Source organism: Hirsutella rhossiliensis (assembly GCF_020360975.1).
Source record: "Hirsutella rhossiliensis strain HR02 chromosome Unknown scaffold00005, whole genome shotgun sequence".
Taxonomy (NCBI): Eukaryota; Fungi; Ascomycota; class Sordariomycetes; order Hypocreales; family Ophiocordycipitaceae; genus Hirsutella; species Hirsutella rhossiliensis.
In genome coordinates, this window is record NW_025408671.1 from 459,182 (window position 1) to 472,386 (window position 13,205).

Here is a 13,205-nt window from a genome sequence, read left to right on the forward strand (position 1 = left end):
ATCTAAAAGCTTGATGACGATCCAAGTCAACAACAGTTAGTCATATTCACGCCAACATACTGAGCTGGCAACTCGTCCAAGGCTACGGATGTTCCATAACGAGCCCTGCGAGCGGTGGCATGTCGTGTGCTATAAAAACTACGGATAATTGATGGAACATTTTGAGATGTTTGTAGACAAGAACTTGGTTAATATGCAATATTGTGCACCGGCGGCTCTGATGGGTATTGATGAAGCTCGTCTTATTTGACAGCTTTGGTCGTTACTTTGCTGCTCAGGGCATGCCGATGAGCTACCGAACGCCAATCGGCGCTCAATATAGTTAAATCCTGCAATGTGGCATGCGCTGAGCCTCGAGAAAAGCAAACTCCTGGTCCCTTCTTCAAGCTAAAATGATCCAATGCTCATATGTGCATCACGGACAGCGAAAGCAAATGTCACCTGCCTGCCCTACCCACCCTGCCTACTTACATCCTTATATGCATACATGACTTTGCCATTGAGGCGTGTCTTTCCCCTCCTTTCCTACCTCTTGGCCTTTGCCTCGACCGCCAACTGCTTCTCACTTTGCGCGGACCAAGGTCTTCTGCCTTGGATGGGGAGAGAAGAAGAAAACGACACCGCCGCTTGCCCGCCCCCACACACAATGTTGTCCACTTGGAGCCTCATACCAGACCCCCTGGCCTGGCTCGCCAGCTTCCTCGTCTTCTTGTTGAAGCCGGCGGCGGCGGTGCTCGTCGGACAGATGATGGCGTCGCGACCACGTCTTCCTCGCGGGGCACCTCGACTCCTGAAGGGGACGCCCATCCTCGGGTCCGTCGACTTTTTCCGCTCACGTAGCGATTTCTTGCTCAAGGGGAGGCATCGGGACCCCAGCCGGCAGTTCAGCTTTTACTACGGACCTTATCCCATTGTCGTCGTGTCCGGCTCGTCGGCCCGGTCCTTTTTCTACAACGCGCGCAGCCTCGACTTCATTGAAGGGTATTTATTCCTCTCAAGGTGTAAGATGAGTTGCGCGTGTGCTAACATGTCTTGGTTTATTAGCTTCTCTGCCCTCTATTCCGCAGGCCCTAGCATCGAGCATCTATTACCCGGCGACCTTAGGACGCTCTTCTTCACGTCGTTCAAGCATCTAATGGGCAAGGACCGGCTCGCAGCCAAGCTCCATCACCTGACGACCGACACAGATGTGGCCTTAGGCGCCATGGGCATCGACACGTCAGCGCCCGTCGAGCCCTTCAAGCTGATGCTGCACCTCATCTACCAGCTCACCCACCGCATCCTCGGCAGCAACGACGTTGCCGATGACCCCAAGCTGCTCGCCGACACCTTGTCGGCCTTTGACCGCTTCGACGACTCGTCGGCCATTGAGGTCATGTTCCCCCACGTTCCTTGGCCCAGCAAAGTCAGGAAGATGCTCGCCGGCGCCAAGCTGCACCGCACCTTTTCCAAGATCATGAGCGACCGTCAAAGAACCGGCAGGGCCGAGGCGGATGCCATGCAGACCTTGATCGACCAAGGCCACCCAGACACTGTCGTATCTGCTGTACGTTTTGGGCCCCCTTTCCCCGAGGCACCCGCTCTTACGCAACAATACACCTACACTCACTTTCCGTAGTTCATCATCGGAACCTTCGTTCCAGGACTCACCAATAGCGCCTTTAACGCCGCCTGGATCCTTGCCTACCTCACCGCCAATCCCGAGTGGTACGCCCGGATACGAGCCGAAGTCGATGCCGCCGTCGCGAAGCACCGCTGCTCGCAGGCCGAATCGGCGCCCAAGGTGCTCTCGCGCCTGTCCATGGACCAGTGGGAGTCCGAGTTCCCCATGATAAACGTGGCCCTGCGCGAGACGATTCGCTTGATTCTCCAGGGCGCGTCGATGCGCAAGAATGTTAGCGGCAAGGATATTCAGATTGCCGACACAGGCAAGATCATTCCCAAGGATGCCTATGCGGTAAGCATTTCCGTTCTGCAATGCTACTGTTAGGGTAAAGACTGACACGGGATGGCTTCAAGTTATACGCAATCGAAGACATCCACATGGACGACCAAGTCTACACCAGCCCCCGAGAATGGGACCCCGAGCGCTACCTCGCCAGCAGGGAGGAAGACAAGAAGCGGCCGCACGGATACCTTGGCTGGGGATCAGGACTGCATCCGTGCTGTAAGCTCCATCCCTAACTTCTTTGCTGCTTGAGCAACATGCTGACGAGACCACAAATAGTGGGAATGAGAGTACGAGCCCCAAGAACCGCCATCCTTCGAGTGGCACTGGCCATGAATGCTGACTTGGTCGTTGTAGTTTGCCAAGCTCGAAATAACCATCTCGACGGCCTTCTTCTTCGCCTACTACGACTTTACGCGCTGCGACAAGAACGGTAACGAGCCGCAAGACGCACTGCCCCCCGTCGACCGCTCCGGCATTGGCGAGAAGCGGCCCGTCCGTGACATTTTCCTCAAGTGCACCCGTCGCAACGAGTGATGCGCCCATGACAACAGGGACCAAGCGGCGCTCATAGGATGAGCTCGTGACTTTTGTAATCGATTCATGTCTTGTCTTCTGCGAAGGAGTGGGGGGAGCTGCTCCAAGTGCAAGACTGCTCGGGAACGTGGCTGCATGTGTAATTACCCATCCTGACAAGCTACATATGAGCAGAACTCCTCCGGAACACGTATATCCTCTAACCAATCCCGACTTCACTCGAGTTCCCGACCCTCTCCCTTCTACCGCCTACTCAAACGACCCAGTCTTCTACATTACGAGAACACTCCCAACAACGATAATTCAGACCACGCCTGTCAGATCGCACCGGGGTAGAAGCACATGAGGTCCTAAACATGCACCTATATCATAACATTGTGCAGTATCTGGGCTTCCCTGTCAAGGACGATAGGACAAGAGGCCTTGACTTTGCCAAGTACTCTTTGACTCCCTCCAGATGTTGGAGGATGGGATTTTCTTTTTAATGTAGCTCATTGTCTGCGTGGGAGTGAAGTAGGTGTTTATTATTTGCACAACTTGGGGCTTGTGCATTATCATCTTCATCCCGTTAAACATCCTGATAGATGGGGATGACCCCGTTATTATAGATTTTGACTCATGCAAGCAAAAAAGGGAAAAGCTAGAATCCAAGACAAGCACTTTTCAATGGCCACTAGAAGACGAGGACCACACGGGGCGAGAGAACCAGCTCTACAACCTGTCCAAGATACGAGCGGCCCTGATGAAAGTCGATAAGGGGCTGAACCGCTTAGGCCTAAGTAACAACACTAACAGCCCCATCTCTCCCTTGTTCTTTGCTCTTCCTCAATGCGAACCGAGACGTTGAGAGTATGGGATGCTGTCAGGACAAGGGCCTATAATACGCGTTAGTAACACCTCTATCGGGGGTGCCCTCATTTTGCATGGTGTAGCGGTATTTTACCAGCTTGACAGATGCCCACTAGGGTACGGCCTTTGATATTTTCCAGTGTACGCTCTTTATGTACTCTTTCCAAGGGTCGGTGAGACGAATACATTAGCAGCTGTATTGCTTCAACACCTGGCGCCACGCTCTTGTAACGTACAGGTAAATGAGACGAACAAGGCGGGGGGGCTTCTGACCAGCCACTCGAGTCCTGCTTGACGATATCAAATGGCATGACATGATGACTTCGTCGTACATACGAGGCTCAAGCCGTGGACTCAATGCCGCCTCCACCCGTGTCGGCCAAGGGTAGACCATGCTCTCCATATATGCTCACCGACCGCGAGTGAATCAGGTAATACATGGCGACTGTGTGACGCCAATCTAATGGCATTCATCTTCGTTGATACATGTAGTTAAAACCCCTACATTTGTTGGGTCTGTCGACAAAGAGTTTCGCTGTTGGTCCCCAACTAGACATCGGGATTCAGGGTCTGCCCTTGATATACTTGAGGCTAAGTCTTCAAGCTGTTATATAACGGCTCCGTAACGAGCGCCTTGGGTTGCTCGGCCAGCATTGCCCGAGTAAATTGTCCACGGCCCCTCAGTGATTCCTCTCCGTGTCTTGAGCATGTCCCGTAGGCCCGACGGCGGCATAATCGGTCGACACAAAGGCCCTGTCAACGCCCGCCAGCCCCTCGGCACAGTATTGCAGCGTCTCGGCAATGTCGTGGGAGCGGCTGAGCCTCGTCTTGCCGTCGAGCAAGAGGTCAAACTCAGCCCAGACGCCGTCACCCGCGTGGTAGGCCGTGATGGACTTGACGCCCTCGACGACGGGCGAGAAGCGGTAGGCCATGTAGACGAGCTTGCGCAAGGTGTGGTTGTCGACGGCCTCGCCCGACAGGCGGACCACATTCTCAAACGATGTGTGGCCCCAGTCGTAGATGATGAAGAGGGACAGGAGGCCGGCACCGACGGGGTCCAGCCACCACACGTTGGCGTGGTAGCCGACCAAGGGGAACAGCAGCGAGAGCGAGTTGAAGACGACGTCCGTCTTGCAGTCCTGCACCAGCGCCTGCACCTGCGGCGTCCGGATGGGCCGGCAGAAGACGCCGATGGCGCCCTTGACCACAATGGTGGCCACGAGGGCGGATATGGCGCCCGGGCCCAGCTTCTCGGCCTCGCTATGGGGGGGGATGAGGCGGGTGATGGACTCCTGCAGGATCTGCAGAAAGGAGATGACCATGATGATGGAGAAGACGAGGATGCCGAGCGACTCGAGGCGCCGCCGGCCGACGGGAAAGCGCTTGCGGAGGGCGCTGAGCCGCCACAGGACAATCTTGTTGGTCGTCCAGACGATGAGAGTGCACAGCAGATCAGGGCCCGAGTCGACGAGCGAAGCAATCAGCGAGAGCGAGCCCGTCGTCAGCGCCGCAAATCCCTTGCCGGTCAGGAGCAGCACGTTTGCGACGACGTTGACGTTGATGGCCCACGCCGCACGCCGCGCCGCCGTCCTCCGCCTGACCCGTTCCTCGTCCGGCAGCAGGTCACCGATGTTGCCCTCGACGCGCTGCAGGGCGCCGACGCGCTCCTGGTCGCCGTCATGGTCCGGGTCCGGGTTCATCGACTCGAGCACGTCGTCAGCGAGGGCCATGACGACGGCGTCGACCTCGAGCCAGTCGTTGAGGCGCTCGTTTTGCGCGCGGTAAAAGGCGCGCACCTTTTTGTTGCCCATGGCCGCGAGCTCGTCGTCGGTCTTGCGGAACTGCTCGAGGCCGTCGCGGTCGATGCCGTGCAGCAGCGCGTGCTTGAGTTCCTCCTCGCGCCGGCCGTCGTCGTCGTCGTCGTCGTCGGTGCTGTCAGCCGAAGCGGCAGCGGCAGCGGGCGAGGCATCGTGGAAGCGGAAGAGGCGGGGCCGGACTCCTCGGGGCCGGACCTGCGCGGCGGATCCGCAAGGGCGGCGGCTTTCGATGTCTTCGTCGCCGCCGCCGAGAAGGTGATGCCTTCTCCGTCGCCTCACGGCCATCTTGTGCCTGTTGGTGCCCGCGTCTGGGGCAAGTGTTCGCTTGCCGACCATTACGGGTACAGCTACGGGAGTATGGACGTAGAGAGAAAGGATGTAGTTGGGATGGCAATAGCTATAAACAGGGCAGAAAAAGAAAGCCCCTGAAGCTCCCGAGTCCATAAGCTCTTGTGATGTAATGACGCATCCAGCCCAACGCTCCGGGGGCTCGGCCGCGATCCCGGCAGGCACGGCGGGCGGGCGGGCCCATGCCGTGCCGGAGGCAATCCAAGGCCCCGGGTCGATTCGAGTATGTAGTTATTGTGTACTGTGCTTTGTCGAGTAGCCCAATGATATGTTGTGAAGCCTCGAACCCTACTCAAAGGTATCCCGTTTCAGACCGAGGAGCAACAGGACCATGACCATTATGTGTGCTTTTGGCATGTACACGGCTATCAGCCGGTAAGCTGGGCTCAGGCTTGACTATTTACCTTTTGCTGTCTGTGATGGGGACTCAAGCCTGCACTCATCCTCATCTGCCCTACGGCACATGTTTTGTGAAAATGCACGGACAGACACACTTGACATGGAGGGAGCAAGGGCGAGATTGCGCATTGCCCAGCGGGCACAACCCTCCTTGAGACACCTCATGGAGTAGCCGTCCCCAAGGCCAAACGTTTCGAGACTTCCAACGGCGGTAAGTGAGGTGTTGGTGTAGGCTTTGGGTCTGCACAGTCGACGCTCGGATTTTCATTGCACGAAATCAGAGACCCAAGTGCATCTCTTAATACGCCTCAGGCCCCCTAGGCCCCGCGCTTGACCAGAGACTGGCTGCATAACTGGGTGTGGAGCAGGCAAATGACTCCAGCAGGCCAGTGGAAGCCGGCCGCGCTTCCTGTACGGAGCACCAAACATCTCCCAGCTCCATCTCGCTCACGACATGCAAAGCCAACAACATTCTCGCGGGCACCCGTCGTCGGCATGGACAGAGATGCCTCGGGTTCTCACCGAAAAACATGGAATCTGGTAGTTGTCCACCGGCATCATGTCAGGGATCCTCTAATTCTCAATGAGCATTTAGTAAATGCGAGGCCTAGCTTTGCCTTTATCCTTGTAATTGGAGCAGCCGCTGCTTGCCGGCACTCAAGTAATACTGACAGGCTGGTTTTGCTTGACAGTCTTGCACATACAGCCATACCTGCAGGAACTGAAGCTACCGGGACCAGGTCGAAGCTATGAGGCGTATTCCTTGTTTCGACCCATGCATGCGCCGGCATCGGCATAGGTAAGGTATCCAGTCGGTTTTCTTAGTGTATTTACTTGCTATTAGAGTCACCCGCTTATCTTGCAACCTGGCCCTCGGTCCCGCAACAGGCCTGGTCAATCTACCCTTTTTACATGCTTAAGCAAGATCAAGCCTCGAGAGCGAACCGCTCTTCGCCACTGGCTACTCCGCAAAAACAATCACATGCACAAGACTGAGACAATGCAAGACGAGCCTGCCGAAGGACGCTATCACTCCAAACGCCCTCACAAAAAGACTCGCACGGGGTGCAGCGACTGCAAGAAACGCAGGGTCAAGTGCGACGAAGCACGCCCGACGTGCCGCCAATGCAGACAGCGTAAGGTTACGTGCGAATATACCTTCTCTGCTGTGTCTGCGGTGGCTTCAATTTCGCGTCACACCTTGGCCCCCTCTCCTGATTGCCCCATGCGCTCAAGTCCAAGCATCGTCATCGAGCTGCAACCCCGTCCCGACACATTTGATCAGACTGACATGAAGCTCCTGTGGTTTTACACTACGGCCACCTGCAGCTGCTTTTCTCTCCAAAGCGGCAAGCAGAGGCCCGTCGAGGACATTATGCGTACCTTGGTGGTCCGCCATGCTTTCGAGACCCCCTTCCTAATGCATTCGTTGTTCGCTCTTGCAAGCCTTCATCTGCAGAGCTTGGGGCAAAGCATTAACCCCCAACGCGCTCTATCCTACCGAGCCAAGTCGTTTGCCGGCTATCGAAGGGCTGTCCAAGAGGCCAAGCCAGAGACCTTCCCAGCTCTCCTCGCCAACTCCCTGCTCCTCACCGTCCTATCGACGCAGGGTTTCCGTGAGCCCGACGGTAAATGCCTCTACATAATCGAGTGGATGCTCCTGTGGCAAGGGATCGGCTTAGTTGCTGGCCTCGTTGACGTATCCTCGATCCCCTCTGCAGGCTTGGAACCCTTGTTTCACCGACCCGCCATCGACATGGAAGCTGCCGCCGCCGCCGCCGCCGCCGCCGCCATTCCCGACCATCTTGTCACCATGGTTTTGTCAATGGAGCCAGATGACGCTGATTTCCTTGAGACACAAACTTATCTTGTCACGCTCCAGCATCTCGGCTCCCTTTACTACAACTTGCGCAAAGGCCTGGGCGCCATCATGACCCTACGCATCATCACCTGGCTCACCTACCTCCCCCGTCGGTTTGTCGAGCTTGTCCGCTCGAGACGACCTCGCGCTCTCGTCATTATGGTCCATTACGCGGCCTTCTTAAAGGTCGTCGCAGGTATATGGTGGATGGCGGGCGTCGGCGATCGCTCAATTCGCGACATCCTCGATTACTTGGGACATGAATGGCGCCAGCATGTCGAAATGCCGCTTAGGGCAATGGATTTTGATGATGCTACGGAACTTGCCCGTGTCATATCCGGAGACTTTCTTCCCAGCCCCGCCTGCTATAGCATGCTATAGCAGGAATGGGCTGTAGTTCAAGGAGCTGAAGAGGATGGGGCCAAATGCTTCGCTCTGGGTGATGACGCGGAACAAAGAGTCCAACACGGCGGCAATTTCGCCCTTGTCAACCCAAACGCACCTGGTGCTTGCCCCGCTTGGAACAGTTGACTTCTAACGAGGTCTACGAAGGAGGTTAGAGACGCCTTTCGTGGACAAGACATCGAGTTGTTTCAGAGTCCAGCATTTGGCCACTCCTTGGCTATGGGTGTAGGAGAAAAGAAAGTGCGTGGTGTGACCCGCAAAGAGGTCAAAGGTAACATTGATGACGAATGTACGGACTGCTGATATACCGCTTGTCTATGTCTAGGAGCTGGAAATTTGTTGAGCAGCTAGAGTCCTCTGCCATTGGCGTGAAAGAGTCTTGCTTGAGTGGGCTCAAGGTCCGAGTGCGAGTGCGAGTGCGAGGGCATGGCAGCACCCATCCCCCATAATTCTTAGCCCACCAACCTAGGAGAAGTTAACCCCGCTCTTAGCGAGTGCGAGTGCGAGTGCGAGTCAGTGCCTATTATGATGACCTTGGCGGAGACGCCTCCACTTCCAAAGGCCTGCCTGTCCTTGGTCCTTGCAGCAATAGTCATGGCCGGAAATCTGGGGTCCTTGAGACATCTGCCTGCCCGCCGTCTACACTGCTAGTCTGTTACTAGGCACACTATAAAGGCTTGATTCCTTTTCATGCATCGTCTCGAGTGCCAGCTTATTAGATCGCTCCAAGGAGATCTCGTCTTTCACGATTTGGGACGCAGGCAAGTGCTAAAATTTCTTCAACTTCTACACTTTACAACCACTGGTTTCAAAACAACAATCTCCCGTTGACATGGCTCTAAACGCAAGCGGAACCATCCTGCGCACGGTGGATCATGAGAAGGAAGACACCGAGCAAATTCTTAAAAATACCGAGAACCAGTCCTGGAAAGTCTGGCCAAACGGGGCAGGCGTACGTTTCCAGATTTCCTATTCCCAGCGAGCTACTGTCATGCCTCCCTGACAATTCTCTGTATGACAGCCCCCACCTCCACTGACGTTCAAGTCCAGTTTGAAGGGCTTGAAGAGCACCGCGGCCCACTCCGTTTACACGTCAAAGGTACTATTCCGTCGTGGGCGGCGGGTACTTTATATCGAACTGGGCCGGGCCAGAATGTTGTCGAGAACACCGTCAAAGGGACTCACAATGTATCACACTGGTTTGACGGCTTTGCCCACACCCACAAGTTTGACATTGTTCCCTCAGAAGTCGACGACGGTAGCACAACGGTGCTTTATTCGTCCCGACGCCAGTCCGAAGCCCACGTTGCCAACATCAAGGAGACAGGCTGGCGTTCCAGCATTTCCTTTGGGCAGAAGGCTGATCCTTGTGTTGGACTGTTTGCCAAGTTCATGAGCAACTTCACTCCCCAACAGCATACCAACAACGTTGTTCTCCTTCCTAATGTCCCCGGCCTGCGGGACGGAGCGCCTACTAACCTCGGCCACCATGTTGATCGCACCAATCTTTACATCAGCACAGACACAAGCACGCTGCAGAGTATCGATCCCGCCACGCTCGAGCCCCTCGGCTTCACTAGCCAGGTCCGGCTGCATCCCGAACTCAAGGGACCGCTCTCCTGTGCTCATGCACAGCGGGACCGAGAGACTGGAGACTTGTTTAATTTCAATCTAGATTTTGCTCGCCTCCACCCAGTATATCGCATATTCCGCGTGAACAATATGACTGGAACGACCGATATTCTTGCTACAGTCTCGGATCCCGAGCTCGCGCCGGCATACATTCATAGTTTCTTTTTGACAGAGAATTATGTTATTCTCTGTGTACCAACAGCGCATATTGCCTGGCACGGACTCAAAATCGCCTGGAAACGCAATCTTCTCGAAGCCATCGAACCTTTCGACAAGTCAAAAAAATGCAAATGGATTGTCGTCGACCGAAAGCATGGCCAAGGGGTCGTCGCCCGTTTCTCCACCCCAGCTGCCTTCTTTTTCCACTCCATCAACGCCTATGAGGAACGCCTAAGAGACAAAAGTGGCGTTGAGCGAATTGAGCTGTATCTCGACCATGCCATGTACGACGACAGTGACATTCTATATAATGTTCATTACGACATCCTATTGGATAGGAATGATGCTGCCAGGAAGCGACTTCTCCCCAACCAGCGCTATAAGAAGTCTCTTCTCCGTCTAGTGCGATATCGTTACAGGATGCCCCTGCAGCATTCATGCCAGAAATCTTACACAGCAACGGCCGAGGAGGTCCTCTCGATTCCCGGCCCTCACGCAGGCGAGCTATGCACCATACACCCCGAACGGATAGGACGGCCCTACCGTTATGTCTACAGTACTGCTACTCGCGGTTTAAGCACCCTGTTAGACTCCATTGTTAAAACAGACCTTCAAACTCGTGGGGCTGTTTTCTGGAACGGCCCCCGCGCGCACACACCCGGTGAACCTGTCTTTGTGCCGCGACCCGGTGGAACAGATGAGGATGACGGGGTGCTCTTGACCGTAGTCCTTGACGGCTCTGCGCAGAAATCTTATCTTCTATGTCTGGATGCAAGGACGCTGGAGGAACTGGGGAGGGCAGAGGCTGATTTCCCGATTGCTTTTGGATTTCATGGATTTCACGCCCCTTTAGGTTAAAAAAGTCCAATGTGAATGGACACTCCAGCATCGGTTGCAGTGCTGGTCTGGCTGGCTCTTGGAGAACTGAACCTATCCCTTTCTTTAAACAGCTTGTCCCCGCCGCGTCTGACCTAGTCTTATTGTTGGGATGGAATGGTCCATCGTGGACTTTCTGCCTTGTTCTGTATGGACCCTGCAGTCTCGACTTCAGGCTAACGATCGTACGCGAAGATAGTGTTTGGCCTCGACAGCGCTTTCTGGGCTCAGTCTGTAGTCATCAACAAAATCGGGGCGTGGTCCGACGGGAGGATTCGCTTAGTTGTAGCCAGTAATTCAAATCGATATATACGCTGCAAGACGTTTTCGTTCTGTCGTTTGGTGCCGTACACATAGTTTAAACCAATACTGGTGACTTCCTATCTCTCTACTTATCTTCCTTTATATTATAGATAAATACCCCGATTTAGAGTAAAGGTTGTAAATCTTATGGTTGTGCGGCAAGCTTTTAGCATCCACCTCGGAACCTATAGTGGCAAGGTCCTTAATAGGCCTGCAGCTATTCAAAATAGCTGCCAACCTACGTGGCCTCACGCCTAATGATCCCGAACCCAGGCATATTTCGCATCAACATATCCACAACGCCCTTGGCGCCTACGGCATCAAGGGACTCGCTGATCGCACGCCACTACAGTTTCTCCACGACCTACCCAAGCATCTGTCTTTTGGCTTCTTCTTTCGCGATATACGTGACCAAGAGGGCCGGCTGACTCTATTATGGATTGATGTCTGACTCGCGGTTGCGTGTAAGTCCAACGGATTATAGGATCCGGCAGGTCATCATAAAACCCCTTATTTAACTGGCCACTCCCCTCCCCCGCATGGATGAATTTTAGGATTTATTTTAAAACAAAACCACGAAGTTAATATGCCAAGGTATGTATGGTGTAGTCATGTGGTGGCGAGCCAGGGCAGCCCTGATAGCAGTGAACACGAGGAAGGGATTCTTAGGCTAACAGAGTAGCATTGACTTAGTACCAGGGTGTCCCTACTGTGCCTGGTGGGAGCGGTATATGTGTTATCGCTTGGCTTTGACACTTACATAGAACGGCCTTTGGGCCCGGGGGCGATTGGCCGGCTTGGCCACACACTCAGTAGCATGCGATTCGTACACAGAGCGTAGGGACTGTCCCAGCTGCATGTTGGCGTGCAATGATGCTGGCGTGTGCGAATTTGTCCGCGTCCTTCGGCGCGTGTGCCGGAGATCTTCGGCGCAACAGGCAGATAGGCGGGCGCTTCCAGCAAATTTCCATTGGGCCTCCCCTTTTTTGAACCGCTGCCTCTAAAACAGCGGACACTTTTGCGTGCGTACTTTCCGTTGCGAAGCTTCCGGAAAGCTTACTTGTTATAGGAATCTGTCAGCTGCCACCAGCACCTCCATGGCATATAGGCTCCACCACTGCCAGGTCATCTGTTGGAGTGTCACTTCACTTCTGCCTGCACAACCCAGTGGTTTCTCACAGAATCTGAATGAGATAGACAACCCTACTTTCGCAGTGTTGTTGTGCTTTAGGGCAGGACATGGCGGAGTGAATGAAACAATAGTTTCCTAGAAATACACCTACTGTATGTACGTTGCAGCATGTAACGGTCTGGGCCGTTGGCTTAATAATAGACGTGGGAACCTAGGGTCTAGTCAGGTGACTAGCCGAGGTTGTTTTTAGGCGGCTGCCGCACCGGTAAGGCGCTGCGCCCGCTCTTTCCTGGATGACGACGAACCATGCATCCAGGGTAGGTAATTAATTAAATCACCCCGCTATCGCCAGGTCACGCAGCCAGCTCCTAAAACGGAGCCCATCCCATCCACCGTTTTGCACCGTCGGCACACCAAGAATTACCCGGTGGTTTGCCAAAGAGTACGGATCGCTATTAACCTACTACACTTACCCCCTCCCCCTCCTCCGAGCACCTAATGTTCGTGCAGGAGGAGGCAGTATTACGAAACGTCAGCTCAGACGACCAGCATTCGCCTACCCTACGTGATTGGCAGTAGGAAATACTGCGTGGGTAGGTCGCACGATAATATAAGCAGCCACGAATAACGGGACCTGTCCTCGCGCCTAGACATTAGACAAGATGTTAGCGGCAAAATGCATTGGAAACCTAAGACATGGGCTTGACGGGATTATGTCTCGTGACATGGACGGCATATATACTCCTGTCAGAGGGAGCAGACTGACGGTCTAATCCGCACACGTATAAACTCCGGTGAAAGAGGCAGGTCAGACACAAGGACTTGAGTCAGGTATCGATACAGTAGAGGAACATTGCCCTAATCGGGATACACGGGAATTGGCACTGATTCAGGGCCACCACGGGTCCCAGATTGGTATCTATTCGTATAAATACCCCC

The 13,205-nt window shown here is 54.5% G+C and overlaps 4 protein-coding genes across 4 annotated transcripts; 3 read left to right on the forward strand and 1 right to left on the reverse strand.

Annotated features, from left to right (window-relative positions):
• Nucleotides 1–646: 646 nt before the first annotated feature.
• HRG_05238 (cytochrome p450 domain-containing protein) lies at nt 647–2,485 on the forward strand (the record flags this gene model as incomplete). The annotated part of the gene is made up of 6 exons (XM_044863709.1): nt 647–981; nt 1,045–1,546; nt 1,619–1,957; nt 2,020–2,167; nt 2,228–2,238; nt 2,306–2,485. The coding sequence occupies 6 exons, from the start codon at nt 647–649 to the stop codon at nt 2,483–2,485; spliced, it is 1,515 nt and encodes a 504-aa protein (XP_044720241.1).
• A 1,529-nt stretch (nt 2,486–4,014) lies between these two features.
• On the reverse strand, nt 4,015–5,487 carry HRG_05239 (cation efflux family domain-containing protein; the record flags this gene model as incomplete). The annotated part of the gene is made up of 1 exon (XM_044863710.1): nt 4,015–5,487. The coding sequence occupies one exon, from the start codon at nt 5,485–5,487 to the stop codon at nt 4,015–4,017; it is 1,473 nt and encodes a 490-aa protein (XP_044720242.1).
• Nucleotides 5,488–7,123: 1,636 nt separating this feature from the next.
• Nucleotides 7,124–8,140, forward strand: HRG_05240 (C6 zinc finger domain-containing protein; the record flags this gene model as incomplete). Its single annotated transcript, XM_044863711.1, has 1 exon — nt 7,124–8,140. The coding sequence occupies one exon, from the start codon at nt 7,124–7,126 to the stop codon at nt 8,138–8,140; it is 1,017 nt and encodes a 338-aa protein (XP_044720243.1).
• An 856-nt stretch (nt 8,141–8,996) lies between these two features.
• On the forward strand, nt 8,997–9,881 carry HRG_05241 (retinal pigment epithelial membrane protein; the record flags this gene model as incomplete). Its single annotated transcript, XM_044863712.1, has 3 exons — nt 8,997–9,116; nt 9,215–9,748; nt 9,840–9,881. The coding sequence occupies 3 exons, from the start codon at nt 8,997–8,999 to the stop codon at nt 9,879–9,881; spliced, it is 696 nt and encodes a 231-aa protein (XP_044720244.1).
• Between the last annotated feature and the right edge of the window lie 3,324 nt (nt 9,882–13,205).